The 27,940-nt window shown below is 43.4% G+C and overlaps 1 protein-coding gene across 1 annotated transcript in view; it reads left to right on the forward strand.

Annotated features, from left to right (window-relative positions):
- Nucleotides 1-2,735: 2,735 nt before the first annotated feature.
- Nucleotides 2,736-27,940, forward strand: part of LOC146679147 (aggrecan core protein-like) — a 29,791-nt gene continuing 4,586 nt past the window's right edge. The window contains exons 1-17 of the mRNA XM_085408478.1: nucleotides 2,736-2,870; nucleotides 7,786-7,877; nucleotides 7,981-8,072; nucleotides 8,379-8,670; nucleotides 8,835-9,009; nucleotides 9,918-10,045; nucleotides 10,127-10,420; nucleotides 12,558-12,860; nucleotides 12,977-13,151; nucleotides 13,233-13,360; nucleotides 13,440-13,727; nucleotides 13,930-14,028; nucleotides 14,110-15,777; nucleotides 18,277-18,354; nucleotides 19,165-19,278; nucleotides 21,284-21,442; nucleotides 21,516-21,598. Of these exons, the coding sequence (XP_085264604.1) occupies nucleotides 7,787-7,877; nucleotides 7,981-8,072; nucleotides 8,379-8,670; nucleotides 8,835-9,009; nucleotides 9,918-10,045; nucleotides 10,127-10,420; nucleotides 12,558-12,860; nucleotides 12,977-13,151; nucleotides 13,233-13,360; nucleotides 13,440-13,727; nucleotides 13,930-14,028; nucleotides 14,110-15,777; nucleotides 18,277-18,354; nucleotides 19,165-19,278; nucleotides 21,284-21,442; nucleotides 21,516-21,598 (4,167 nt within the window). The 5' untranslated portion in view covers nucleotides 2,736-2,870; nucleotide 7,786. The remainder of the gene's footprint in view (nucleotides 2,871-7,785; nucleotides 7,878-7,980; nucleotides 8,073-8,378; nucleotides 8,671-8,834; nucleotides 9,010-9,917; nucleotides 10,046-10,126; nucleotides 10,421-12,557; nucleotides 12,861-12,976; nucleotides 13,152-13,232; nucleotides 13,361-13,439; nucleotides 13,728-13,929; nucleotides 14,029-14,109; nucleotides 15,778-18,276; nucleotides 18,355-19,164; nucleotides 19,279-21,283; nucleotides 21,443-21,515; nucleotides 21,599-27,940) is intronic.

The raw sequence follows: 27,940 nt of genomic DNA on the forward strand, positions 1-27,940 counted from the left end.
GCTTCCCTGCTGAAACACTGATGGCTATTTCCTTTAACACAGGAAAACAAGGAGGAGTTGCAAACTAAAGCCGCTCTACTGAAACTGTGATTTAAAAAAAATTAATGTGAAATTTATTCTCCAGTTTGTCAAATTCAAAAGGTTTGAGGCTCCTGGTTCTGGACTGAACCAGTACCAAAGACATGGTCAGTTGTAGCTAGAACCAGCACAGACAAAGAGTGACTCACACTAGGTGATCTGTACCGTGGTCAATGCTGATCGCCACCAGAGCAGCGCCCTCTCCCAGATCAGCTGATCTGAGTGCACAAGAGCGTTTGACCTGCAGAGTCCAGTTCGTAGAGTACAGTGACCATTTGATAAGGTGGGCCCGGCACGTTCAGTTGGACTCAGGCATGGTCTCTGTGCACTGTGCCATCTGCACCTGCCGACTGATCTCCAGTGCGTCACCAACAGCAGCTGCTCCATACAAATGTGTTTTTAATCACCACATGAGAGACTATAGTGTCTCACCGTTTCTCTGTTAGGGCACACATGCATAAATTGAGGCCCAATCCACATGCACAGGTATTTTTGTAAGCATTGCTTTTTCTTTGCATGTTGGCCTTTCTTCTCTTTGGGAAATATTACGGTGTGATGTTCTGCCTGAGAAAGAGTCGGTATAACTCAGCTGGTAGAGTGTGAAGGTTTGGATTGTTTCCACAGGGGATCTGCTCACTCACAGATCACCACCTCCTACAAAGCTGTTACATGTTAGGTAGCCTGGTACTTATACAGTGCTTTCTGCTCAATTTGAGCACTCAAGGCTCTATTTGAGTGCTCAGTTTTATTTCAGTCTCAGCAAAGTGGCGTACATACACAGAGAGGTGAAGACAAAGCAAACTGGTTTATTCTGTGTCATGCAACTCTCAGACAACAGCACTGTCTAAGGTGGCCTTTGCAGTGAAAGGAGCTTATGAATAAAGTTAAATGTCTCCTGATCCCCAAGGATTGAACCGAAACTCTGTCATCGATCCATGATGTGTGTGTGTGTGTGTGTGTGTGTGTGTGTGTGTGTGTGTGTGTGTGTGTGTGTGTGTGTGTGTGTGTGTGTGTGTGCTCAGAGACGACAGAATTACAATTATAATGTGCCTGTAACAGCCACAGGTGCATGAATAACTCACAGTTTACCGTTATTCTTATGTCACTGCATTACAAAGCTGCTTCTTCAGGTTCATGACAGTTTTCCAGCGTAGGGCTTGAGTCTTACAGTTTGGTCATCTTACCTCACTCTGGGTCCAGCATAAACAGCCCAACTTGTAGACACACCTCGTTCCAAAGACTGTGGATAAATAGCCTAAAAATGGAAAACTCTAAACATGGAAAACAGGGACAAGTGCTGAAACTCCGGGCATACAGGCGCAGCCGGGGCCTCCTCCCCCTCCTCTTTGAAGCAAAATCCAGGCAGTCTGGTTACAGTACACCATTCAGATTCAAATCCAGTCAGGCCAGTGCTCCCACTCTGCATCCATCAGCCTCCCATCACAGCATTCATACACCTGAGCAGCAAACTGTTAAAATCATAATTTGTGTTGCTGGAGGAAAAGAGTATTACCATCATTACTCAAACTCAAGCTAGATCCCAATCATGAGTGTCAATGGCACCAACCCATTAGCCATGTGAACGCTCTGTAATTTCTGCCCTACGAGCAGTGAAAGAGCAGCTTTGTTCCTAGTGTAGAGGTCCTTTATACTTTTTCAGGAGTGAAATCAAACACAGAGAAGGTGGGGGTGAGGCCTGATGGCAGGGTCCATTAATGAGTCCAGGTTTGACGTCAGGACAGCAGAAAACCATAAGGAATCTGTAGGGTGCCATTATTCACTTTATCTGATTAAAGGTTTAGTTTTTTATCATAAATCCTGCTGTGTGAAATATTTGGCTCAGAAATACCCTCGCATTTACTGTCACTTCATCTCTGAGACACTGCGTCTGCCGAACACGTCTGATTGTGAACATCAGCTGAAGAATAGCACCAAGTCATTTTCACCATGTCTGTGGGATGTTGCACATCCTTCCAGCTCCACCCGTTTCCCCTCTACACTCCCATCAAACGAATCACGAACCAACCCCCTAAAAACCCTGCACCGTTCTTTCAAAATAAAAGCATGGCATGATTCTGTTTTACTTTCTTTATAACTATGGCACTTTTTTGGACACAAGTTAAATTCCAGAACATACAATAACGTTAAGTAACTAAAATAAGCTCGCTGACCCCCTGATTGAAATGTTACAAATCATACTTGAATAGTAATGCCAATATTATTATTTTAAGACAACAACACAGCTTTTTTTTTGCCATTTTAAGGGCTCATAGTAATTACATCATCACTTGTCCAAAACCATGTGGGACAGCTTATAGGTTTCCATGTATCATCACATGAACTTCTTATGTTTCTATTATATTCATAATGAAAACAAATCCATGCAGTGAAATGTGTGATTATGACTAAACCTGGAGTGCAGAGATAAATCCCACTACGAGAGTTTTTATCAGTTCTTCTAAAATCATTTTACTGTGGCTGAAAAACTTCATCAGCAGCAATCCTGCCTCTGAGAAGCAATTGAAGTCACCATCTGCTCCATGTGCTCTTACTTTGAAAGCAGGTATCAGACCTGTCCAGACCTCATTCTGAGCAGCTTGATGGTGGCGTGCCCCCCCTGAGGTTTGACAGCCAGACCTGGTTTCAGGCTCCTTCCTCTGCACACAGCTGAGCATCCTGAGCTCTCTGCTCCTGCTGTTCGCCGGGACTTTTAAACTCTCAGCTTGGAGCTCAAGAAGCACACCGTGAAGAAGGATTTAACAGCCACAGGTGTGCCAGTCTTTCTACAACAGGTGAGTAATTTGCTTTTTTGCAAGGCTTTTTCGGGCATATTTTCTGAGGAAGGATGGATGCTCTTACTCATGCATATATGTTATTTGGGCGCTTTTCCTTAAATCTTATTTTCACAACAAATTCTGTGTTTTTGCATCATAAACTATACCTGTGAAAACCCCAGATAAGTTCAAGTCTATTTAACCTTCTGGTGCTGATCTGCATACTTGTATTTAGTGTTGTCTTCATTATATATCTGTATGTAAGAATTACAGAAAATATCACTAAAGGAAGATACGGTATCTCACAGTAAACATTTAACTGCCCTGAGATAAATTACATATAAATAGCTCAGAATGTTACAAGTATTAGCCCAGAATTACAGAAATAAAGAAATCGTTTGATGTATTGTTTGCTTGAAATATCAGCAATATGGTAAAAATGGCCTGTATTTGTATTTGTATTTGTATTTGTATTTGTGTAGCGCTTTACTTCGTCCCTAAAGACCCCAACGCGCTTTACACTACATTCAGTCATCCACACACACAAAAAGTCATGACCATAAATAAGAATAACAGTTTTTTTTGTCATCCCAGATGTTATGCCAAGTATAATCAAATCAAAAGTATAACAGATCGCTATGTCCACAGTGTAAGACAGGCAGGGGTTATTCCAGGACTTTTGCTTGTGGCATGGAGGAGGCTGTGAAAAAATCCCAGGTTTCAGGAAGTATAGTTCTCCTACCTGAAAATGGATCAATGTGAGGATTGTAATTGTGGAAAAACCTAAACATGAAGATGTTGCTGTCACAATGTAGCGACACTTCAACAAATCTGGTTACAAAGCAGCAACCATCGTTCCCATCCCAAAACAGTCAAATGTCACATGTCTGAACGATTTCAGACCTGTGGCACTCACCCCCATTCCCGCCAAATGCCTGGAGAGACTGGTCATTAAACACATCAGAGCTGCTTTTCCACCATCCCTGGACTCGCACCAGTTTGCATACAGGGAGAACCGGTCAACCGAGGATGCGATCGCCACAGTGCTGCACACATTACTGAAGCACTTGGAACACAGGAACACCTATGCACGGCTCCTCTTTGTAGACTACAGCTCGGCTTTTAATACCATCCGGCCATACAAACTCCGTCCCAAACTCCACCAACTGGGACTTAACTCCTCTCTGTGCAACTGGATTGTGGACTTCCTCACTAACCGTAGACAGAGTGTCAGAGTGGGTAAGAACACCTCTTCCACCCTTGTGGTCAACACCGGTGCCCCTCAGGGGTGTGTTCTGAGCCCTCTGCTATACACTCTCTTCACCCATGACTGTATTTCCTCCTGCGCGTCCAATCTCATTGTTAAGTTTGCAGATGACACTACAGTGCTCGGACTTATATCCAACAATGATGAGACAAACTATAGGACAGAGGTGCAACAACTAGAGTCATGGTGCCACGACAATAACTTGGTCTTAAACACCAAAAAGACCAAGGAGATCATTGTAGATTTCCGGAAGAGGGGTCATAACAACCATCTGCCTCTCTTCATTGGCAGTGAGGCGGTGGAGAGGGTGAGCAGTTTTAAATTCTTGGGGGTAACTGTGACCGAGGACCTGTCCTGGGGCAACCATATCACCTCAGTTGTACGGAAGGCCCAACAGCGCCTCTACTACCTGAGGAGACTGCGGAGCGCACACATTCCCAGATCTCTGATGTTGAACTTCTACAACTGTGCCATCAGCAGCGTTCTGACGTATGGATTTCTAGTGTGGTTCCCCAGCTGCACCAAGGCCGATCAGCAAGCACTCCAGCGGGTGGTGAAAGAAGCTGGCAGAATTATTGGAACAAGTCTGCCAGAGATCAGTAATATCTTCCCCACTCGCTGTCTGAGGAGGGTGCACAGTATCCTGCGGGACCAACATCACCCTGCGCGCCACCTTTTCCATCTGCTGCCCTCAGGGAGAAGGTACAGGTCTATACAGGCCAGAACATCCAGACTGGCCAACAGCCTGTATCCACAGGCTGTGAGGCTCCTGAACTCTCTGCCCCCCTCTCACGGACAATAACCATATCCAACTTCTTAATAGCAATGAACTGGTCTGCATTGGTGCATCATATCTTTATTCTCTTCCCCCTCCTGCCCCCCCTCTTTCTTTCTTAAATAGATAACTATCATATCTGATATCATATCTCACAGTACAATAATATTGAATGGGTTGCATTGTTGTATTTTGTCATGTTTCTCAGGTCTTTGTCTGAATTTCTACGAACATTATTGCTAAGGATTGTCTTATTGCATTGGAGTCACACTGGGTTAAATATGTACACTTGGGTTTTAAGGGGTATTTATTATTTTCTTCTTTTTTTTGGGTTGTATGGAAGCCCCAAACGCAATTTCATTGTTCTTGACAATGACAATAAATAAATAAATACTAAATACTAACTATAACCGTGCTTACAACAAGTGATGACATCACTAACACTGGGTTGGTTGAGGCTCTCGTCTTTTTTATGTGCTGCCGTTTGTTGGTGATGCGTTTCCTTCAGTATGATTCAGCTGTCATTCATGGCCTCTGCAGCCTTTTATTACTCCTGTTCATGGATGTACATCTTTAAGCGCTCTTTCTTAAAGCTCATTTTTTGATGCTTCGCCTCAGACCAGAAGAACTGTGGCATTAAGTAGCACCAGTTCACTGACTCTTCGGCTCTTACTGGTGTTTCTGTTTTTCACAGTGCAAACATGTTCATCCCTTTTTTCATGCGTGCCCAGTAATAAGTGTGAGAACAGCCTCTCTGGTCAGCTGGTCTGTTTTTAACTCTCAGAATTTAGTGTGTTTGCTTTTAGGCAAATGAAAGAGCATTTAGACCAAAAATATTATCAAACTTATCAATTCTTCCTTTTTTATTGTTTACTGTAATTCAGCATCTGTCTGAAGCTGCAGCCTTTACAATTAGCATTTAGCATTAAGGTCAAAGAAAAGTAACCAGGAAAAGGATTTTAAACTGTCCTTGTTGACTTTGTAAAGCAGAGTGGTGGGTGGTGGGCCAAACCATCTTGTATGCATCTATACCTGGAAGCAGAACTCCGAGTCCATATTTGAACATTACTTAACGTCAGCTAGTTCACTGAAGAGCACAGTATTGGGGCTCAGCCATCCTATCTCACACCTTAATTTCCTCCCATGGTTGAACAACACAGTCATTACCTGTAACAAACATGACATTTTTACACCTGGTGCATCACATGAACGTTTTGCCTCATGTAAAGAAATATAAATTCAGTCGTTGTCCAGGATCAAAGGCCTGACTGGCCTCCCTCCATCACGTCGCACTCCGGTCTCCGGCCTGAATGTGAGCAGTGTTAGGACGCGATGGAAAGGGCGGACTCTGGAATCTACGCAGTGCTGTTTACACAGACCTGGTGTCGTCAGAGCTGCCATAACACAGGCTTCACGGGGAACAGATCTGGTCTTATGGGCCCAGTCTCTGTGGGAGTAGACTTTATCACAGCGGCTGAATGAATGCAGTGTGGAGCTGGCCACCAGCACCACTCACACAAACTCAGTGCTAATGAGCTGTCACTTAGCCCAGACATCGACCCTCCAGCTTTAGGGGTTCAAAGAAAGAAAGAAAAAAAGCATTATGTGAAATTCTGTGCTAAATCTGGACATCCAATCAGATCGTGCAGTTACTGCCCATTTGTTCACCAACTTCCTCCAAAAAGCCAAATGCAAAAGTTTACCAGTAGAAAACATGAAGCACGAAGTAAATAATTAAAGTAGAAAATATCAAATGTCTATTTGTATGTGAGCCAGTTTAAGCTTTAAGGACAGGCTGAGCCTTTCACCGATCGTTTATACAAGAGCCATTTATTTATTTATTTGGCTCATGAGCAAGTTTGCTAATAATGTTGGCTGAACTAAGAGAAGCAGAAAAAATGATAGTGCTGTTTTAACGGCAGCCTCTTCCCGCTGCAAATGCAGCGATTCATTTACTCAGAACAGCAGCAGCCTCTGTTCAGAAAACAACAATCATTTTATTTAAATAAAAACCCCACAATGGTGGGGAGGGAAACAGAGAGAAACTGGCTTCTTTTTTCCACTGTAACCACGTTTCCAGGACGTTCCAGTGTGTATCTCTCTCACACACTCGGCCAAACAAATACAAATTTAAAGAAAAAAGTATATTAAAAATCAAAATGTCTCTTCCAGCGAACATAAAAAAAATCTTAGAAGTAAAGTTAAGTCTTGTGGGATTTGGCACATCTCAAATAAATAAATGAATAATCCAAAAAGTAGCTTTATTAATACTGAAATAAACAAGAAAAGAAGGTAAAATGTTCCCTCCAAACAAAACATGTAAATTCTAAACGCACAAATCAGTCCCTGCACGGTTCCACTGCTCCGCCCATCAAAAGGTCACCTGTGCGAATATATTGGTCACTGGACTGACGACTTACTACAGCTTTGTATTTATACTTGAAATTTGGGGGGTTTATAATTTCCATTATCAGTTCAGATTAGCTGCAGTAGTTTTTGTTTCAGTGTAATTTTAATATTTTCACTGTAATTTTTATTATTACTGAATTATTATGATAAGTATAGTCTTTACCAGAGACAAAGAACCTGAAATCTTTCTGTGATCATTTGAATAAATGATCAGAACCAGCCTCGTAGTGCTACAGCATCTCAGTACAGCACGTTTTACACACTCAGGCTATGGACTGCAGGAAGTAAGAAACTGAGGTTATAATACCTTTGTGGTCTCATTTTAATTGACCTGTTCTTCAACAGTTTAGATTAAGTTCTCTTTTTTCACTTCTAAAGGTAGGACATAAAAAAAAGGATTAGCATTTAACATCAGCGTCCAAGTGTGACGAAGAGTTCGAGTCACAGTCGTGTTCCTGCTAATTTTCCTGTTTGATTTTTAGGATGAACATGATCCGGGGGACGGTGCTGATGGCTTTGTATGTGACTGTCACCTCAGCCACATATGATGTTTATGAGCAGCAGTCCTATATGGGTAAGAAGTGCAGCTTACAGTTTCTCTCCAGTGTCCTCATCAGTCAGCACTGGCGTGTAGCAGTCTTGTCTTTCTACACTGTGTGCATGTCTGACCTTCACAGACCCAGAGGATGTACTGAGTGTCATCATTCTCCTGGAGGGTCCACAGCGCCCTCTGCTGGGGGGAACGCTGATGTTACCGTGCCACTTTGAGGTGTGTAAATGGCAAACTACACCTTTGTTTTGTGTGCCATATAAAAGAAGGCCTTAGCCACCATGACATCATTAGCTTCAGCGTTAGCGTTAGGAGCACACATGTTAACCACTACACAGAATGCAATAGATCAGTAATCTCAGCAGACCTGACATCAAAACAACAGTACAGCTGCTTAGTCAGCAAATAAAGTAACAGAAGCTTAGATTGAACCTGTCATATTACTTTAACTACCTGACATGTATGTACGTATGTTTGTGTCTATAAACCCTCGAAAACGTTTGTAAATGATGTCGCCTCTCATAGGATCACACTGTTGACGACCCTGGCGCTCCCACCATTGCCCCCTTGTCTCATCGGATCAAATGGAGCTTTGTGACTAAAGAAAAGGCCACAACCATCATTGTTGCCCAGGGGGGGAAAGTGCATATCACTGAGAACTACCAGGACAGAGTCCAGCTGGTAGCTTATCCTGGGACCCCGACAAACGCTAGCATCAGGATATCTGAGCTGCGTTCCAGTGACACGGGAGTGTATCGCTGTGAGGTTCAGCACGACATCGAGGACAACCACAGCATCGTGCACGTCCAGGTTCAAGGTATGAGTGACACATGATGTCTGCGAGGCAGGAGTTGATACCTTTTCTTTTGATTTTTTACTTTTATGTGATAGTGTTGACAAAATGACCAAAATTATATGGATTTTTTGGTCACATCGCACCATCGCTCTTTCTTATTGTTATCCAACTTTTTGTCTCTCCAGGCACTGTGTTCCACTACAGGGCCATCATGGGACGCTACAGTTTGACTTTTGAAAAGGCGAAGGCAGCGTGCACCCAGAATAGTGCAGTAATGGCTTCACCCGAACAGCTCCAAGCGGCGTACGATGACGGTTTTCACCAGTGTGACGCTGGCTGGCTCTCTGATCACACAGTCAGGTCAGCACCCACCCAAGGAGCAACTACTCACTAGTTTTATTTCCAAAATTTATAACATGGCCCTTCATAAAAGCAAGAAAAGAAACCTATTTGAGAAATCTGCCAAAAACGAAAATGGCTAAATTCACTTTTTTAAACTTAAGTTTAAGCCAGCGCTGAGGTCAGAATTAACCAAGCAGAACAACATAGGACTAAAACTCATTTTTCTGTTTAGTAAAAAACTGTAATTTGGCATCTTAATCAAAAAAATGTTGATTAAGAGCTGGTAAAGTTTGGTGAGCGGGGATTATGGTGCGGGGCTGGAGTTGGCCCCGTAGTTCCAGTCAAAGAAACTCTTAATGCTTTAGCATAACAAGACATTTTGGAGTTTTGGGGGATGGCTCCTTCCTGTTCCAACATGACTGCGCAGCAGTGCACAAACCAAGGTCGATAAAGATGACTGAGGTTGGTGTGGAAATACTTGACTGGCCTGCACAGAGTCCTGAGCTTAACCTGATATGACAACTTTGGGATAAATTAGAACAGAGACTGCAAGACTGCAGATTATGATATCCCCAAATTACTTGTAATAGTTTATAGAGAAATATTATTTCTTTCCATTCCCACTTATGAAGCACCAAGCCTCTCCTTTCTTTCCTGGGCATGTTTAGCAGTTAATACAATTCGTCGTACTGGGAGTTTTCTTAAAATAGACATATTTTCCAGTCTGCTCTCAACTTCTTTGAAATGTGTTTTTAAAACACTTTACTGTGGATTTAAGGAAAAACGTGAAATCAACGAATTGTGGTCTGAAAGGACAAAGCTAATGTGAGCAGATCATAATGTGCTCATGTTAAACTTCTGTACAGCAGCAAACATGAGTTTAGTTTTCAGTGTTTTCTTCTTCACATTACTTTGTTTAACCACAGGTACCCAATCCAGAGTCCTCGTATGAACTGCTATGGTGACAAAGTAGAACTGCCTGGAGTCAGGACCTACGGCGTGAGGGATCTCAATGAGACTTATGATGTTTACTGCTTTGCTGAGAAGATGACAGGTACACTTTAATGCATTTTAAACTCATCCTTTCATGATTTGTATTCTTTATTTTTCTCACAAAGCTCTTTATCTGAGACAGGCAGAGTTTTCTACACTGCGACTGCAGAGAAGTTCACCTTCTCAGAGGCTGTGTTGGCGTGCTCTAATAAGGGTGCTCAGCTGGCCACTACAGGTCAGCTGTACCTGGCCTGGCAAGGAGGGATGGATGTCTGCAACGCTGGCTGGCTCGCAGACAGGAGTGTCCGCTATCCCATCAACATTCGTAGGCCACAGTGTGGAGGCGGGCTGATCGGGGTACGGACTGTTTATCTTCACGCAAACCAGACAGGATATCCTCTTCCCGAGTCTCGCTGTGACGCCTTCTGTTACACAGGTATCGCTCACACAATAAAAGCACACAAGTGTGCATCTGTACTTTCACTAGCTATGTATTGCCACATTTTACATGTGCAGGAAACAGTTGCATATTACTAGAACCTACATATACTAAACAGATTAAAGTACAAACCTCTGAATCTTTGAATCCTACAGCCCCAGAGATGCCACGGTTTCTCTGGGGCTGTAGGATTGTCATGTCCTGCACACACTGATCAAGAGAGTGTGATCAATCACCTGTCACCAGAGTTGGAGGGGCCTTCTGTTGACACTGGTCAGAAAGACAGTTCTGCAGCAGAAACCTCCTGGTGATTCCCTTGGTTGCTAGCAGCTTGCTGCACCAACACAAACCACAGACAGGGACTGTTTGTCTTCAATGTAAAAGATGCAACTGTGGAACAGAGCTTTTACTCTGAAGGCCAATAATTTCCCTTTACTGTTTGTGTGCCATTGTTTACAGTCTTATAACCGCTCGAAGGGTGAGCGGTTACACTTGCTAGCAGACAAGTTGAGATCTTATCTGCAAACTACGAACAATTGCAGCAATCTAAAAGTAAAGAGGGTTTCACCAACCAGTTTACCATTCAGAAGGTCACTGACTGGTCTCTAGCCACTGACATAATAATGCCACAGTCAAATGTGGGACTGTGGCATTATTCACTTGATCAATACTGGATCACGTGGCCGAATGGTGCAAAACTATCATGCAGTTTGCAAATATCTGTGAAAAAAGAGTCGTTCTAAAGAGCTCACTGAGTGTAGTACTGTAATAGGACGCCAATGCTACACATCAGCTGAACTTTCTATCCCCTTGCGAAGTAAAAGTGTATAGGAACCACAGCAACTCAGCCCGAAAGTGGCAGACCACTTAAGTTACAGAGAGAGGTCAGCCAGTGCTGTGGTGCATGGTGTCTAAAACACACCAGTACTCCACTGACGCAGTAACTGCAGCTTCCCAGAGCTTCCCAGAGCTCCTCTGGCATTAACATCAGCACAAAAACTGCACTGGGAGCTTCATGGCAATGGTTTCCCTCACTGAGCAGCTCCTGTAGTTCTAACATGTAGGTGGTGTCGGTCAAGTTACTTGAAAAAGGTAATTCAAAAGTAATTAGTTACTTTATTACTTACGTAATAAAGCAACAGAACTTTCAGCCCAATTCTATTTTTTATGCATAATCCATCATATAAAATGTAATCAACACTTGTTTTATGAGTTTTACTCTTTTATCTTTATGCATCAAACATTAAATGTTATCAACAGTCTTTGACTTGAAGAAACGTGTTTAACATTTAAACCTATGTTCTGCGTATTCCAGCATATAAAATAAAATCATGTTTTGTGCTTATACTCTTTCAAATAGATGCAAGTAAAACAGTAAAAATGAATAGAATCGAAGACTCAGCAGCTCTTAAATCTATTGTCTGTGTTTAGCAGGAGTGGGGCGGGTGGAGGTTTGCCCACAGCGGTCATGTCAGTGGGAGGATCCGGGGGTTTCTCTGTGAATGTCACGTTCCCGTGGCGGCGTGCTCGCTGCTCGCTCAGATTTGAAGTTTAACTTTTCGCTGTAGAAAGAAGTTTTCTTCCCACACAGAGTGAACAGCAGACGCTAATGTTTGTGTCACTTTTTACTGAATCAAACTCAAAGTAATGTGATTACTTCCACGCTGTAAACGCTGCACGGTGGTACTCTCTCCTGCACTCCATATTATCCGTTGTTGATCTGCACACGTCTGTTACCACGGACGTCGCACGCTCGTACGTCGCTGTCATGAGAGACGCTCACAAACAAAATCAAGTTTTAGTAACGCAGCATGCTTACGGGAAAGTAACAGCAATCTAATTACTTTTTGTGACACTTTGACCACAACATGACATTTTGGGATTTTATATAAATAATACACCATATTGTAAGTTTTTCAATGACATGTGTATCATTGAATACTGTGAGTGGATAAGGCCTAATTAAAAGACTAGGGCTAGGGTTAGACTGGGTTAGACTGGGTAAACGGCTCCAGGGCAGATTCCCAGGCTAATGCGTTAACCTTATGGCCTATAGGTGGCTTGCTCAAACCAGCTCCTCCAGAAGATTCTTTAAAAACTCACCTTTAGACGTCATCTCCTCTGTCACCTCCAGAATCGACTGATGAAGACGGCTCAGGCATGACAGAAGAGGGCAGCGGTGTGCCGCGAGTCACCACAGTGACACAGAGCCCAGAGGTGTTCTTCAGGAGCACGACGACAGAGAGTGAGGCTGCCGGAGAGGTGGAGACTATGATGCCTACTAACGTGGACTTCACCTACACAGAAAGCCCCACCGACCCGCCTCTGGCTGAGCCGCCAAACATCACCGAGTCTGTCAATGATCTGATACAGTCAGCCACAGCACAGCCGGATGTTGGCAGGGAGCCACACAAAGGCTTTGTGATACCTCCAAGCGGTCAGTAAATGAGCCGCTGATGCATGCTATAATAACTGAAGAAGGACCAGAGAGATTCCCTAATAATGACGTTCCAGGATTTCAACCCACAGTAGTCTCTCCTGATTCCTCTACAGGCGTGGTCTTCCATTACCGTTCAGCTGCCGGCCGCTACGCTTTCACCTTTGTCGAGGCCCAACAAGCCTGCCAGAGTGTTGGAGGCTCAATCGCCACGCCTCAGCAGCTGCAGGCAGCGTATGAAGCTGGATACCAGCAGTGTGACGCAGGTTGGCTACTGGATCAGACTGTAAGGTAATTCTGGATTGCTATTCTGGAGCAAGTGAAGAGATTTCTGTTTTAAACCAGGTTTTATAGTTGGGTGCTCTTGTGTAGGTATCCTATCGCTTACCCTCGAGAAAGCTGTGTTGGAGATCTGGGAGATCGACCCGGGGTTCGATCCTACGGTCTGAGGCCAGCACACGAGAGATACGATGTGTACTGCTACACTGACGGGCTCAAAGGTGATAAAAGCCTAAAGTTTTAGTTATGACTTTGTAATATTGTATAGATTTTGGTTATTCACTGTCATCTGTTCCACAGGAGAGGTTTTCCACATTGAATCAGCTGAAGGTTTCACTTACAGTGAGGCTGTTCGTAGCTGTCAAGAGCAGAACGCCACAGCGGCCTCCACAGGACATCTCTATGCTGCCTGGAAAATGGGCTTTGACAAGTGCCGTGCAGGCTGGCTACTAGATCGCAGTGTGCGCTATCCCATCAACAATCCACGTGCGGAGTGCGGAGCGGGGAAAATAGGAGTGCACACTGTGTACAATCACCAGACTGGCTATCCTGAACTTGATGCCAGATTTGATGCTTACTGTTTCAGAGGTAATTCTGAATGTCTCTACTATTCATTAACCCTCTGAGGTCTAACTACACATTTGCTTTTTAAACTATTCTCCCAATTTTGGCAACCAGGGGACAGAAAATTCATTTGTCTTTCTCCCAAACAGGGATTCTTATATTGACGATTTATACCTTATACTTGACTCTTAACCACCATGATCATCATTCACTTACATTTTCACAGCTGACGTTCGGCTTATTGCAGATGAAACTGGACTGAACGTCACAGAAATTGAGGAGGCTCTACTAAATCTGACATCAGCTACCCATTTGTTACGACCTGGTGAGTTCCCTTCAGAGCATGACTGGATTACCCATTTGTTCCCGTTTGTTTCTAAGCTTAACTTTCAATTTCTGTTCTCAGCTGTTCCCTCCATATCTCCTCCCATCAATGTAGAGAATTCAGGCTCTGGTTCAGGCTCAGGAGACACTTCTGTAGTAGATTACACATCTGGAGGTCACTCTGGAGAATCGTCTGGATCTGGACAGCCATGTTTGTCTGCAGACGAGATTTTCTCCTCTGGTTCTGGAGATAAGGCTACTTCTGGAGATGGCTCTGCTTCTGAAGACCTCCCTTCCTCTGGCTCTGGAGACCTGGCTGGCAGTGCGCATGCTGACCTACCCAGCGGAGAATCAGGTCCCAGTAGTACAGATGTTTCTGGATCAGGTAGTGGAGAAGGGTCCACGATCAGTATTTGTTTTTCAGGCACTGACTCCACTCCTTCAGGCGAGGACTCAGGTTCTGGAGGACCTCAAGAAGCTGGAGAGGGAAGCACAGAGATCCTTACTTTCCTTTCATCTGATGTGGGATCTGGAGTGCTGAGTGGTAGTGGGGATGCGTCCTGGTCTGGATCTGGTTTCAGTTCTACAGAAAGTGGTTCTTCCACAGACATGTCCTCTGGTTTCGTCACTGGTCAGGAGTTTTCTGGCTCTAGCAGTTTTCCATCCAAATTTTCCTCTGGAAGTGGTAGTGGACAGTCAGGAGAGCTTTCAGGGAGTGGAGACGCTCAGATCTTATTGATAGATGATAAACTGATTGATGCAACCACCTCCAGTAAATACAGTGAGCTTAGTGGAGACTTCTTCAGTGGCTCTGGGGACATTTCAGGATCTGGCGTTCTCATTTGTGATCTTAATGGAGATTGCAGTGGTGACCTCAGTGGGGACCTCAGTGGGGACCTCAGTGGTGATCTCAGTGGGGACCTCAGTGGAGACGTCAGTGGGGACCTCAGTGGGAACCTCAGTGGTGATCTCAGTGGGGACCTCAGTGGAGACGTCAGTGGGGACCTCAGTGGGAACCTCAGTGGTGATCTCAGTGGGGACCTCAGTGGGGACCTCAGTGGAGACGTCAGTGGTGATCTCAGTGGGGACCTCAGTGGGGACCTCACTGCCTCGGCCTCGGGAGGGGTCTTTGAATTTTTCCCTGGTGTGACTTTGGTGGGTTCAGGGTTCACTGAGCTGACAGGGTCATCGTCTGGAGTGGAGGAGGAGGCATCTGGGGTTTTACTCTACAGTTCTGCAGAGGGAAGTGGTGGATATCTGTCTGGATTTGGAAGCTCAAGTTTTCATTCTCTGTCTGGATCAGGACTTTCTGGCTACGAGTCCTCTACAAGTGGAGGAGGAGGCAGTGTTATCTTTCAGTCTGAGGATCTAATGACAAAGGTATCTGAAAACACATCACCAGAGGACTCAGGCACGCTGTTTTCGGAGCTTGGTAAGGGGCCGTTGGAGTACAGTGGAGAAGGAAGTAGTAGTGGCAGTGGTTCTTACCCTGGGAGTGGAGACTCTGACTCATCTGCTGCCAGCACGACTTTTTCAGAAGGCCCTTCTAGGCATCTGCCAGTGGCCTATCCCATCATTGAGTGCAATGTGACAGAGAGCACCACAGGACCACAGGAGGACCCTAATGGCGTGCCAGAGACCCCCGATGATGTCCCTGTAACTCTGGCCCCTGCGGTTGTCCCGGCAGGACTAGCAGCACCTCCCATTACAGTTGCACCACCCTCTGTTCAGACATCAGGCCCTGTTGAAGGTTAGTAAATATATTCTTGACACAATTTAGATTTTCTGCTCTGGATTTAAAATATCATGTCCTTTGGTAGTGTATCAAATCAACATGAAGTACTCTGTAGCTGTTTGTGCCAATTAAAATGTTCAGTTCATTACTTTTAAGGGTGTCACTATAACCATAACCACTAGGTGTGTTTTGGTGGTGGTGGTGTGTTGATGTGCTAGCTGCTGCAAATATGCACCTTTGAGAGGAAACTGTTGCTTTATTGTAGTTCCTGAAACAGATGGTTAACTTTATACTTGCTTTTGCTTGGTGGGATTCAAAAAAATCTAATCATTCATCAGCAATAAAAACTAAGCTGTGCATCAGATTTGAATGATTGTTACCTGAAAAAGTTAGCGTGTGCCAAGCTAGCTGCTACTTACTGTTAGCAGCACGTTACATGTCTACGTAGTCATTCTCACCTAAGCGACTTCTTTGATTTGATGCCAAACTACAGGAACGGCTGCCTTACCCTGTAAACTGTTTTCCATGCATGGTTTAACTTGTGCCGTCAACAAAGCAATAATAATAATAAACGTTATTTATAAAGCGCACTGAAAAACTAAGTAAGGCAGGGCTGCAGAAGCATCCACCCAGTGGGCCTGTGGCTGTAATGAGACCCTGTGAGTGGGAACCACCCAGCCTAAATGTTGTTGATACTTTACCTGTGCGAGCTATGATCTTCTTCTAACATTCAAACTGTGCAAAGAAAAATGAACACAGACATTAAATGTCAAGAATAGAAACAGTTAAATGTTGAAGTGTGTCACAAACAGATACAAAGTTTAAAGAGAGCAAAAACTAAATAAATGATCAAAAGGCGTTTATATTAAAGTCTTATTGATCAGGAGGTACAGTTGGTACCAATCAGAACATCAGTGGTATGATTCCCGCTCTACAGATACTCTACGTGGAGCTATGCATCCATGGTCTTCTGAGTCAGGGAACATCAGGTTAAAGGGCTCAGGCAGAGAAAAAAAAACCCTCGTATACATGAGAACAGAACATTTACCAAAGCTGTGATAAAGTCTTATTTCTTTTACTTTCCTACACTTGATTGTGAGCCGATTCGCAGCTTGACATATTGCACAGTCAGTGTTACAGGCAGTGCGGATATCAGTTTGATTTTTACACGTGCACTGAAACTGTTTAACCCCGACTAAGTGAAGAAAATCAGAAACAGAAGTGATTTTAGTGACCTGCAAGGTTTTATTCTTAGTTTAGTGACTGATGGAAAAGTAAGATATGAATCCCTTTATCCCTGTACATGCAACAGCTGGTCGTGTGTATTTAGTTTTACTTTTCAAAAGTAAAGGCCTAGAGACTGGCTGGTGATCACATAGCAAACCCAAATCCTTGCTGCCGCTAACAACTGCTAAATGAGTGAAACTCTGGTTATTGCTGGGTTTTCACCCATGACAGGTGTCACTGAGGCTCAGCTTATCAATGCACAATAGAAAATACTTGAATTTTAGCATTAAGCCCCTTAAAAATAATAAGTTCACAAGTACACTTTCTGTTAATTTGTTGACGTCTTTTGGAAACTTGCGCAGGATCTACATTACTTGTATCTTGCAAAATTTCAATGCCAGCACAGACTCAGTGTTTACATTTCAGCCTAACTGTGCTGACAAGATGATAAGTCGTAAGCCCAACCAATCACTGCACTCGTGGCGTCACAGTTTTTTGAGAAGCTTAACAATAAATATAGTTTAAAAAATACAGAAACACTTGAAACAACATGCTTCTTAATCTACGTCTTTCTTTCTTTTTCTTTAGTACACCGTATACAGTGTAGTATACACAGTGTAGCTGCATGTGCTGCATCCTTCTCAGCCTCACACTGTGATGCTTTTCCACTCCAGTACAACATCACAGTGAACATTTTGTCTGTTTTGCTGTTGGTGTTTTAAATAATTTATTATCTATATTTTCTTCATCGTGTCTCATTTGTTATTTTGCCTCCATGGATCTCTTTTCTATTTTGTTTTTGGCTGTTTTTTTGACTTTTGTGATCTGGTTTATTGAACGTTTATTCTTCTTGAGCTCTCAGTTTTTATTAGTGTCAGGTTGTGTTTTGTTCCCAGTTTGTCTTCTTTATTATTTTAACTGTAATTTTCTGGTGTGTTAATGGAGCTAATACTTACTTTTGTGTTTTTTCCTCTGCTCATATTAATTCCAGTGGAAGAATTTTTGTGTTGTGTTTTGTTTTAAACTCTTGGTAAATATGTTCCGGTTTGTGTTTCTGGTTTTCTGTTCCTATATTGAGAATTCGTCACACTTATACCTTTTAAGCAGTTCATCTGTATAATTAATAATGTCAGTGTATACATGTGAGTGTGCTCATCTCACAGTCTTTTCCGTCTTAGAGATATTTGAGATGGCTAAAGCCAAAGCCTCTTGTGTCTTTCTAAGTTGTGCTGGTGTGTGTCATTCATGGAGGACGTGTTGTGTGAATCAGTGTGCATTGTTTTTAAGGACATGTTGGCCCATGTGAACTGAACCCCTGTGGCGATGCTTCATGCACTGCAGAGAACAGCGTTGCCTTCTGTGACGGTAAGTTTCTCATTTCCTTCTCTGACAGCAGCTTTGTTCAGTACCTGTTAACAGACTTTGCCTGAAACATTTCTGTTTGTTGTCTGCATGTGTTACATTTTTGTTGGTCTGCAGTCTGTGCATTAGTCAGCCTGTTATCTGAGGGTTTATTTCCAGATAAACATTTAACCTGTTGTAACTGTAGTCAGTGTTCATGAAGCAGACTCACAGTCTCTGTTTTCCTTCTCTGCTGTTGTGTCCTGACTGTATTTTTGCTTGGGTTTGTTGTCTCTCTGTGTCGAGCTCTGGGTCTTTGTGTTTGTGTGACAGATGTTCACGTTCGGCCGTTTGTCAAATGTGCATCGTCTCTGCTCTGAGGATTTACCGCGTCTGTGTCTCGTGTTCATCACAAGTGTCTTCTTCAGCCTGTGTGCTGTTTTTGGTCTGCCATGCCAGCACGCCTCCTCTGCTCATGCATGCATGCTAAATCTAACTGCTGCAACATATGTGCTTTCATCCTGCTGGGAGTTAAATGGTGATTTTCTGCTGCAACTAGCAAAGGATTCAAAGATATACTTACTGCAGGGATTAGAATCATTCTTCCTTGCAACAATCGGATATTTTGGTGTATATTTCAGTATATAAATGTCAATGTCATTCGCACATGCTAACCTGAGAGAGCTGTTAACAAAGGAACATGGATGATGATTCTAGGTGCAGTAAGTCTAATCTGAAGTTGCATTGCATGGTATTGTTCCCCACCCTGCTGATCCGCCTCCCGTCCCCACACCTCGCTGTAACAGTAGTGTTACCCGCCCCCCTTTTTTGCAGAGGTAGATGTGTGCCGTTCCGACCCTTGTGCCAATGGAGCCACCTGTGTGGAGACTGTAGACTCTTTCAAATGCTTATGCCTGCCCAGCTACGGAGGGGAGCGCTGTGAGATCGGTATGAGATCAGCTTCAGCTAAAAAATACTAACAACCTCAAAAACAACTGAAGCAAGAGAACGAGAGGCATCACCAGCAGATGGCAGTATTAGTTGTTGTGTGAGCAGCTGTGGTGGCTCATGGCATGTATCTGTGATGTTCCTGGTTTGCAATGGGAGCCTGTGTTCTGTCAGAGAGGCAGTAATGGTTTAGTGGTTTTACTGCTGCAAACATTTACTAAACTTCATTTTACTGCAGCAGTCATCCAGGTGAGCCAGAGTAACAGTGAACGTGTTACAGAGCATCCTAATGTACAGAAAAACATTCTTTAGACCTTCATAAACTTCAGTCCACACTCAGGCCTGCAGATCTTTGGTGTGAATTATTATTATAATTTCTTTCAGTTATTCACTTACATTGTTTACATAGTGCCAGCTCACAACATCAGTCATCTCAAGATACTTGTAAGGTGTAAGGGAAAGAACCGACCATAGACAATATTCAGAAACGAGCCCAACAACCAGGTGGTCTCTTACAAGCAAGTGCTTGGAGACAGAGGGAGGAAGAACTCCCTTTTAACAGGAAGAAACCTGTTCACCAGGTCCAGTCCTAACAGAGCTTTATTAATAATGAGAGTTTGTCTGTCTCTATTGGAGTCCCTAAGTTTATTAACATTTAAATTAAAAATGATTAAAAATAAACTACACAAAATAAACTAGACTAACCAAAACAAAGCTGAAGACAGCAGCACGTGTAGTTCAAACTCAGAGGAGTGAGACAGCAGGCACGTTGGGCTCAGAATAAAAACTAGACCAACAGTTGTGTCCAGAACTGTCTCCAATCCAAACTGGGAGCTGGTTCCTTAGAGCTGAAGGCTCTGGCTCCCAGTTTACTTTCAAACACCCCTGGAAGTCAGCCCACAGTGTGAGAGGGAAGTGCTCTGTTGGGCTAGTTTGACTGATCGTGTGATGGGGTCTGATCATTCATTCAAGTTCTTCTTTTAACTGGGACCTTACAATAGAAACTAATAATATAAGATCTCTTTTTAATCCCAGCAGCGTTTTGGTTCAACTGAAGGCTCTTCCACCTGAAAACGAGGACTTTCCACAGCCCTGCCTGTGCAGGGACCAGTGTCTGTGCATCTCTGTGAGACGCGGTGGTTCTAATTGTAGCAGTGTTGCACAGATGAGGAAAATCAGGTCCACAGATTTATTTCATGTGCAGATTAAAGGACACGTGCTGACCAAAAAGGGGTTTTCACGGTGTTACTGGAGGCCAGTAGACTAAAATCCAGTGTAAATAGAAACGTTCCTGAGATTTCTAGGCCCAAATCCAACATTGCGAGTTTTTTCTTAATTACAGAAATATTTTACATTATTAATGACGTGTTGTATGTGGACAGGCAAAGCATCTCAGAGGTGGATGTCTCAGATAAATCCAGAGTTGTCTGCTATAATAGAGCTAAACAGGACTAAATGGAAAAATGTGTGTGTTTTGTGTCATTTGTTTGAAGTGGCCCATAAATGAAAATGAACAGAACGGAGCTACAGAGTGAATGAAGCCTTTGAATGCTGCAGTAAAAGGTGGAAATTGGGCAGGCCCTACTGTCCAGCAGGATGCTACGCCTGATTTTCCTCTCAGTAAAGAGTTGTTTGTTTTGTAGGTCAGGATGGAAACGCTGCCCTTTGTCAAACTGTACACAACAGCAAACCCACTCAGGGCAAAGTGTGATTCTCACTGACTCACAACATCAACAGCCGAGAGCAAAAATCAATAAAGTGAAGAGAAGATGGCGCTTATGAAGCGCCTTGAGGCAACTTTTGTTGTGATTTGGCGCTATATAAATAAAATTGAATTGAACTTTACTTAGCACACTCGTTTGTAGTTGTGGACGAGTAACAAGCTTTAATGAACACTTCGTATCTAAACTCTGAGCCCTGAAAAAGACGCGTTGCATTGAGAAATCTGTGCGCTGAAGTGAGCGAGCGGTCTCACAGTGCTCATTCTTTGCTGTTGCGGCCGCAGAGGAGCAGCCGTGTGAAGAAGGCTGGACTAAGTTTCAGGGGAACTGCTACCGACACTTCACCGAGAGAGAGACGTGGGTGACAGCGGAGCAGCGCTGCCGCGATCACAACGCCCACCTGGTCAGCATCATCTCCCCAGAGGAGCAGAACTCTGTCAACGGTGAGTATTTATCGGATGTGTGTGAGAGACGGGAGCAGAGAGAGAATCGAGGCGCTTTGTTTTGTCTCCACAGCAAATGCACAAGACTACCAGTGGATCGGGCTGAATGACAAGACCATAGAGAATGACTTCCAGTGGACTGACGGCACTCCTCTGGTGAGTGGGCGTGTTGGACTGAGGGAACAGGATATTATTCACACTGGGTCAGAACAAAAATCTATCAGTGATTGAACTAAGGAAACGCACAATTTGAGTGTGATGGCAGCAACATTGTCATGGTGCTGGGTAGTTGACCCAGCGTTTTGGCGTTATTATTATTATTAGCTGATCTGATGTTTAATTTCTTCATGGTTATATTTATTAGTATGTAGGTTTCATTTTCAGGGTTTCCAGTTCTAGGCAGGGCTGGACTGGGACAAAAAAATCGGCCCGGGCATTTTGACTAGAGACCGGCCCACCAGGTATTATAGGAAAAACCATAAAGCCTTTGAATGAAAACAAACGCTGTTGTCACAGTGATGTACACTGTCTTGTTGGTATATATGTATCAGTCTAATAAACTTAAACCTACACCATCCTCCCTATTCTGGTATTCTAAACAGTACCCAAAAGTAGACTGCTTGGTCGAGTTAACCTCCTGAACTATCTACAACACATGGTGAAAACCTGAAATTAAGACAGAGAAGACTAGAGGGGAGACATGATCATTACTGATTACTGATGACAGATTTAGATATATTTTCATAAACCATTCATTTGCCACATCAATAAACAGCATGGCAGGGCAAAATATTTTTTCTAACATGGCAACCTTTAAAAAGTGAAAGGAGACAGAAAGACAGGTGAGAAAGAATAAAACTTAATTGACTTTTTGATGGCATTTTGCACACAGTACTGGTACAGTATCTAGAAAATGTGGGAAAATACTGGCATCATATGCAGTACTTAGCTACTTCTGAAGAAATTATGATGGGACCCTAAAAAAAATTACTATGTACAATAATGGATTTCTATACATTTTACATCAGATGAAAACGTTTGTTGTAAGATTCAGATAATTATTTATTAAAAGCGAAACATTTTAAATGAGAATAAAAAAGAAAAGTATTTCTTTGTGCCCCCCTCTCCCTGTTAATGCCTACCTGCCCCCCTAGCAAAACTTTGCTAGACCCGCCCCTGCAGTTACCAGCTGTCAGCTACTTAGAAAAGGATCCTGGTGTTATTAGTCTCTCAGAAACAGTTCATAACTTCCCTTCAACTCATTCATGTCACCTAAAAGGTAAACCTGTTTGTCCATCACCTGTTCAGCTCTGATGATTCAGTAAGGACATCTCCTGGTTTCATCTTCATGTTTCCCTCTCACCACATATCCAAACCGACATCATGACCAGCAGCTTTTACAGCCGTGTCTCCAGCAAACATCAGCTGATACTAGAAATTAATATTAAATAAATTCTAACAACAGCTGATCAAGCTTAAACGTGCTGCTGTTGTTTAGCGCGACATCCGCTGGTTTCCTCTTTCTGGCGCAAAGTGGGCGATAAACAAACAAGAGAGATAAGCCGATCAGCTGATCACTGATCAGCAGTGTTGGTCAAGTTACTTGAAAAAAGTAATCAGTAATTAATTACTGATTACTCCCCCCAAAAAGTAATCCCGTTACTTTACTGATTACTTATTTTCAAAAGTAATTAATTACTTAGTTACTTAGTTACTTAGTTACTTTTTAAAAACACGATTTACAACCTGAAGAGGTGATAAAGTGATAGATCTTTCAGCCCAATTCTACTTTTTCTACATAATCCATCATACAAAATGTAATCAAATGGAAAAGTCTCTTTTTTTAACTTGTTTTATCAGTTTTAATCTTTTAACTTTATGCATCAAGCAAAACATTTAATTATATGCAACATTCTCTGACTTGAATAAATTAGTTTAACATTTAAACCTATTTTCTACACATTCCAGCACATAAAATAAAATATTTTTTGTGTTTTCACTCACTCTTTCAAACAGATGCAAGTAAAACACAGCAGAAAATAAATAAAGTCAAAGACTCAGCGGTCCTGTTGCTCTATTTTCACCTGTAAAGCAGGAGCAGGGTAGGCGGAGGGTTACCCTGGTGTAGGTGTGCTGCGGTCAGTTGAAGAATCCGCGCGAGTGTCTCTGTGAGTTTCCCATCACGTCGTAGCTACTCGGTGCTTGCTCGGAAGTTTAGGGGTTTTTTTCGCTGTAAAAAGAAGTTTTCTTCCCACGCACGATGGACGCTAATGTTTTTGTCACTTTTTATGGAATCAAACTCAAAGTAAGGTCAGTACTTCCACGCTTTAAACGCTGCACGCTCATACTCTCTCCCGCACTCGATATATTATCCATTGTTGATCTGCACACAGCTGCTGTCACCAACGTCGCACTTGCTTACGTCACTGTCATGAGACATTCTCGCAAAAAAAATCACGGTTTTAGTAACGCAGTAACGCAGCGTTCCTACGGGAAAGTAACGGTAATCTAATTACCGATTTTGCAATAGTAATCCCTTACTTTACTCGTTACTTGAAAAAAGTAATCAGATTACAGTAACGCGTTACAAGTAACGCGTTACTGCCCATCTCTGCTGATCAGTTTCATGATTGAAGTAGCAACAGGAGAGGGAGGGGAGAGAATGAGAGAAGAAGAGGAAGCTGTGCAGCGCAAAGACACAGACAAGATAAAACAAGTTCAACATCAGTAACATCATAGCACCCGCCCAGCAGTATATATACTCCATCATGCTAGCTAGTACGCAGTACAAGTTATTGTAACTGACTGTAAAAAGTCAGCATAACGAAAATAAACTCCACCTAAACTTGGTTTATATCTGACCAGATAGACTGCAGGTCATAACTTCTTACCTGAAGTTCAGTTCACCGCCTCGGGTCTCTGCTCCTCCTGCCTTTCCGTCATCCACCTGCCAGCGTGTTGCATCTGCTGGCCTCCACCACTTGCTAATGTTACTGAATCTGTGGAAGCTCCGCAATAGCCACCACCAAACAACTGAGTTAATTTTACACATCTCCCAGCATCTGGCCAATCCACCACCTTTCAGTGTTTATACCGTTACGGAAAAAAACGAAAAAAACCCAAAAAACAACAGCCCATAAAAACGAAAAATCACCATCGGCCCACCGGGCAAATGCCAGTCCAGCTATGGTTCTAGGTTTATTTCCTGTGTCATTCCCCTGGTGCTTTGTTCGTGTCCCTGAGTTTGTCTTTGTGAATTTCCTGTTTTACTTTGAAGGTCTGTGTCTGTTATCACTGTGTCAGCTTGTGTCTTCCTGTCGTCTTGTGAATTAGGATCAGCTGTGCTCCCCTCCAGTGTGTCACTAGGGATGGGTATTGTTTAGATTTTATCCGATACCAGTACCAAACTGGTACTTCTGAAACGGTGCCGGTGCTTAAACGGTGCTCGAACCGGTGCTCGAACCGGTGCTCGAACCGGTGCTTAAAGAATGGAGAACACAAACTTTGTCCTAAAACCTCTCATGTTCAGCTGTTTTTTTGTAAAAAGATAACAATGTTAGCCTTTTCTGCAGCTATAGGGGATTTATGGCATCACTCTTGGCTGGAAGCAGTGCTTAAACAATGGAAAAAACAAACTTTGTCCAAAAACCTCTCATGTTTAGCTGTTTCCCACTTTTTCTTTGGTCATTTTAGCCTTTTTGGCCAGGGTGAAGGGAGCATCTGCCATCAAACAAGAAGACAGCTGCATGTACCTACGACGGTGTTTGCTAGTTCACCTTACATGCATTAATGTAATAACGTGGTTAGCGTACTCAACGTAAATTACACACGAACAACATTAAGCTACTCATGCAGAGAAGAACGGCTGCTGCTGCCATTATCATCCGTCATCATTTCTTCTACACTGGCAGGGCTATGGGCCAATGTGAGTGAAGTTGCCCCCCCACCTTCTTCAAATCCAACAAAAGTGGTATCAAACGTTTGTGCTACGTTTGTGCTGGTTTGTGCTGCAAAAATTTTCATTTGTGCCGTTATCATTTTAAAGATATTAATAAAAATCATCCAAGTGACTTCTTCAGTCTCAGCTGACTGCAGGTTTTCCCAACCTTATAAACACATGTGAGTGAAGTTGGCCCCCCTATCTTCTTCAAATCGAACAAAATTGATGTCAAACATTTGTCCTGCAAATTATTTTGTTTGTGCAGGTTATGTTTCCCTAATTTTATACACAGTATATGTACAGTGAGAGAGAGATGTTACATCTGTCTTCACTTGCATCCCAGTCATAGAAGCATTGGAGGTCGTTCATAAGAGATTACAGGATCACCCCAACCTCAGCAACAGGACCACCCTCAGCACTGATCAGTTGTGTTTGCTTTTGGAACTGTGTCTTAATTCCACCTATTTTGCATAAGGGTCAGTACAGGCAGAAATCTAGGTGTGCCATGGGTTCCCCCAGGCCCCTGGTCAAAGTCACCAAACCAGTCCGTAAGCAGGTACAGGTGTGGCCAGAAGGGTCCTCAGAGGCACTGCAAGACTGCTTTTCCACCACAGGCTGCCACACACGACAACACCACAGACTTTCAGGAATATACAGAAACTGTCATTGCCTACATCCCAAAATGCATCGATGATGTCACAGAGACCAGGACTGTCACTGTCCGGGCCAATCAGAAACCATGGCTCACAGGTCAGGTTTAAATGCTCCTAAGGTTGAAAAATGCAAGCCTTCAGCGCCGGGAATTAGGTGAGCCTAAGAACAGCAAGGGCAAACCTGTGGCATCAGCTGCAGCAAAGCTTCAGCGACAGCAGAGATACTTGGAGGCAGTGGCAAAGAATACAAACCATCACAGACTATAGGCCCACTCTACAGACCGTGGTGACACAATCCCCAGACAGTGTGTGGAGATCCCTTGCCAAAATCAGTACACGCAAAGCTCCAGGTCCTGATAACATCCTTGGACGAGCACTGACGGACTATGCTGTGGAACTCACAAATGTCTTCACAGACATCTTTAACACATCACTAGGGTCAGGCCGTCGTTCCCACATGCCTCAAAGCCTCCACCATCATTACTGTACCCAAGAAGTCATCTACCTCCTGCTTTAAGGACTACCGTCCTGTCAAACTCACCTCCATCATTATGAAGAGCTTTGAACGGTTAGTCATGCATCAAATCAAATTATCGACCTGGATCCATTTGAGTTCGCATACCGGTCAAAACGCTCAACCGATGATGGAATCAACTGCCCCTCACTCAGCCCTCACACATCTGAACACTAGAGACTCATACAGTGGGGCAAAAAAGTATTTAGTCAGCCACCGATTGTGCAAGTTCCCCCACCTAAAATGATGACAGAGGTCAGTAATTTGCACCAGAGGTACACTTCAACTGTGAGAGACAGAATGTCAAAAAAAAAATCCATGAATCCACATGGTAGGATTTGTAAAGAATTTATTCGTAAATCAGGGTGGAAAATAAGTATTTGGTCAATAACAAAAATACAACTCAATACTTTGTAACATAACCTTTGTTGGCAATAACAGAGGTCAAACGTTTACTATAGGTCTTTACCAGGTTTGCACACACAGTAGCTGGTATTTTGGCCCATTCCTCCATGCAGATCTTCTCGAGAGCAGTGATGTTTTGGGGCTGTCGCCGAGCAACACGGACTTTCAACTCCCGCCACAGATTTTCTATGGGGTTGAGGTCTGGAGACTGGCTAGGCCACTCCAGGACTTTCAAATGCTTCTTACGGAGCCACTCCTTTGTTGCCCGGGCGGTGTGTTTTGGATCATTGTCATGTTGGAAGACCCGGCCTCGTTTCATCTTCAAAGTTCTCACTGATGGAAGAAGGTTTTGGCTCAAAATCTCACGATACATGGCCCCATTCATTCTGTCCTTAACACGGATCAGTCGTCCTGTCCCCTTGGCAGAAAAACAGCCCCATAGCATGATGTTTCCACCCCCATGCTTCACAGTAGGTATGTTGTTCTTGGGATGCAACTCAGTATTCTTCTTCCTCCAAACACGACGAGTTGAGTTTATACCAAAAAGTTCTACTTTGGTTTCATCTGACCACATGACATTCTCCCAATCCTCTGCTGTATCATCCATGTGCTCTCTGGCAAACTTCAGACGGGCCTGGACATGCACTGGCTTCAGCAGCGGAACACGTCTGGCACTGCGGGATTTGATTCCCTGCCGTTGTAGTGTGTTACTGATGGTGACCTTTGTTACTTTGGTCCCAGCTCTCTGCAGGTCATTCACCAGGTCCCCCCGTGTGGTTCTGGGATCTTTGCTCACCGTTCTCATGATCATTTTGACCCCACGGGATGAGATCTTGCGTGGAGCCCCAGATCGAGGGAGATTATCAGTGGTCTTGTATGTCTTCCATTTTCTGATGATTGCTCCCACAGTTGATTTTTTCACACCAAGCTGCTTGCCTATTGTAGATTCACTCTTCCCAGTCTGGTGCAGGTCTACAATACTTTTC

The sequence above is a fragment of the Rhamphochromis longiceps genome, linkage group LG1 (genome assembly GCF_057381845.1).
Source record: "Rhamphochromis longiceps isolate RC_006_pf linkage group LG1, R_longiceps_female_GT1.1, whole genome shotgun sequence".
NCBI classification, from domain to species: domain Eukaryota; kingdom Metazoa; phylum Chordata; class Actinopteri; order Cichliformes; family Cichlidae; genus Rhamphochromis; species Rhamphochromis longiceps.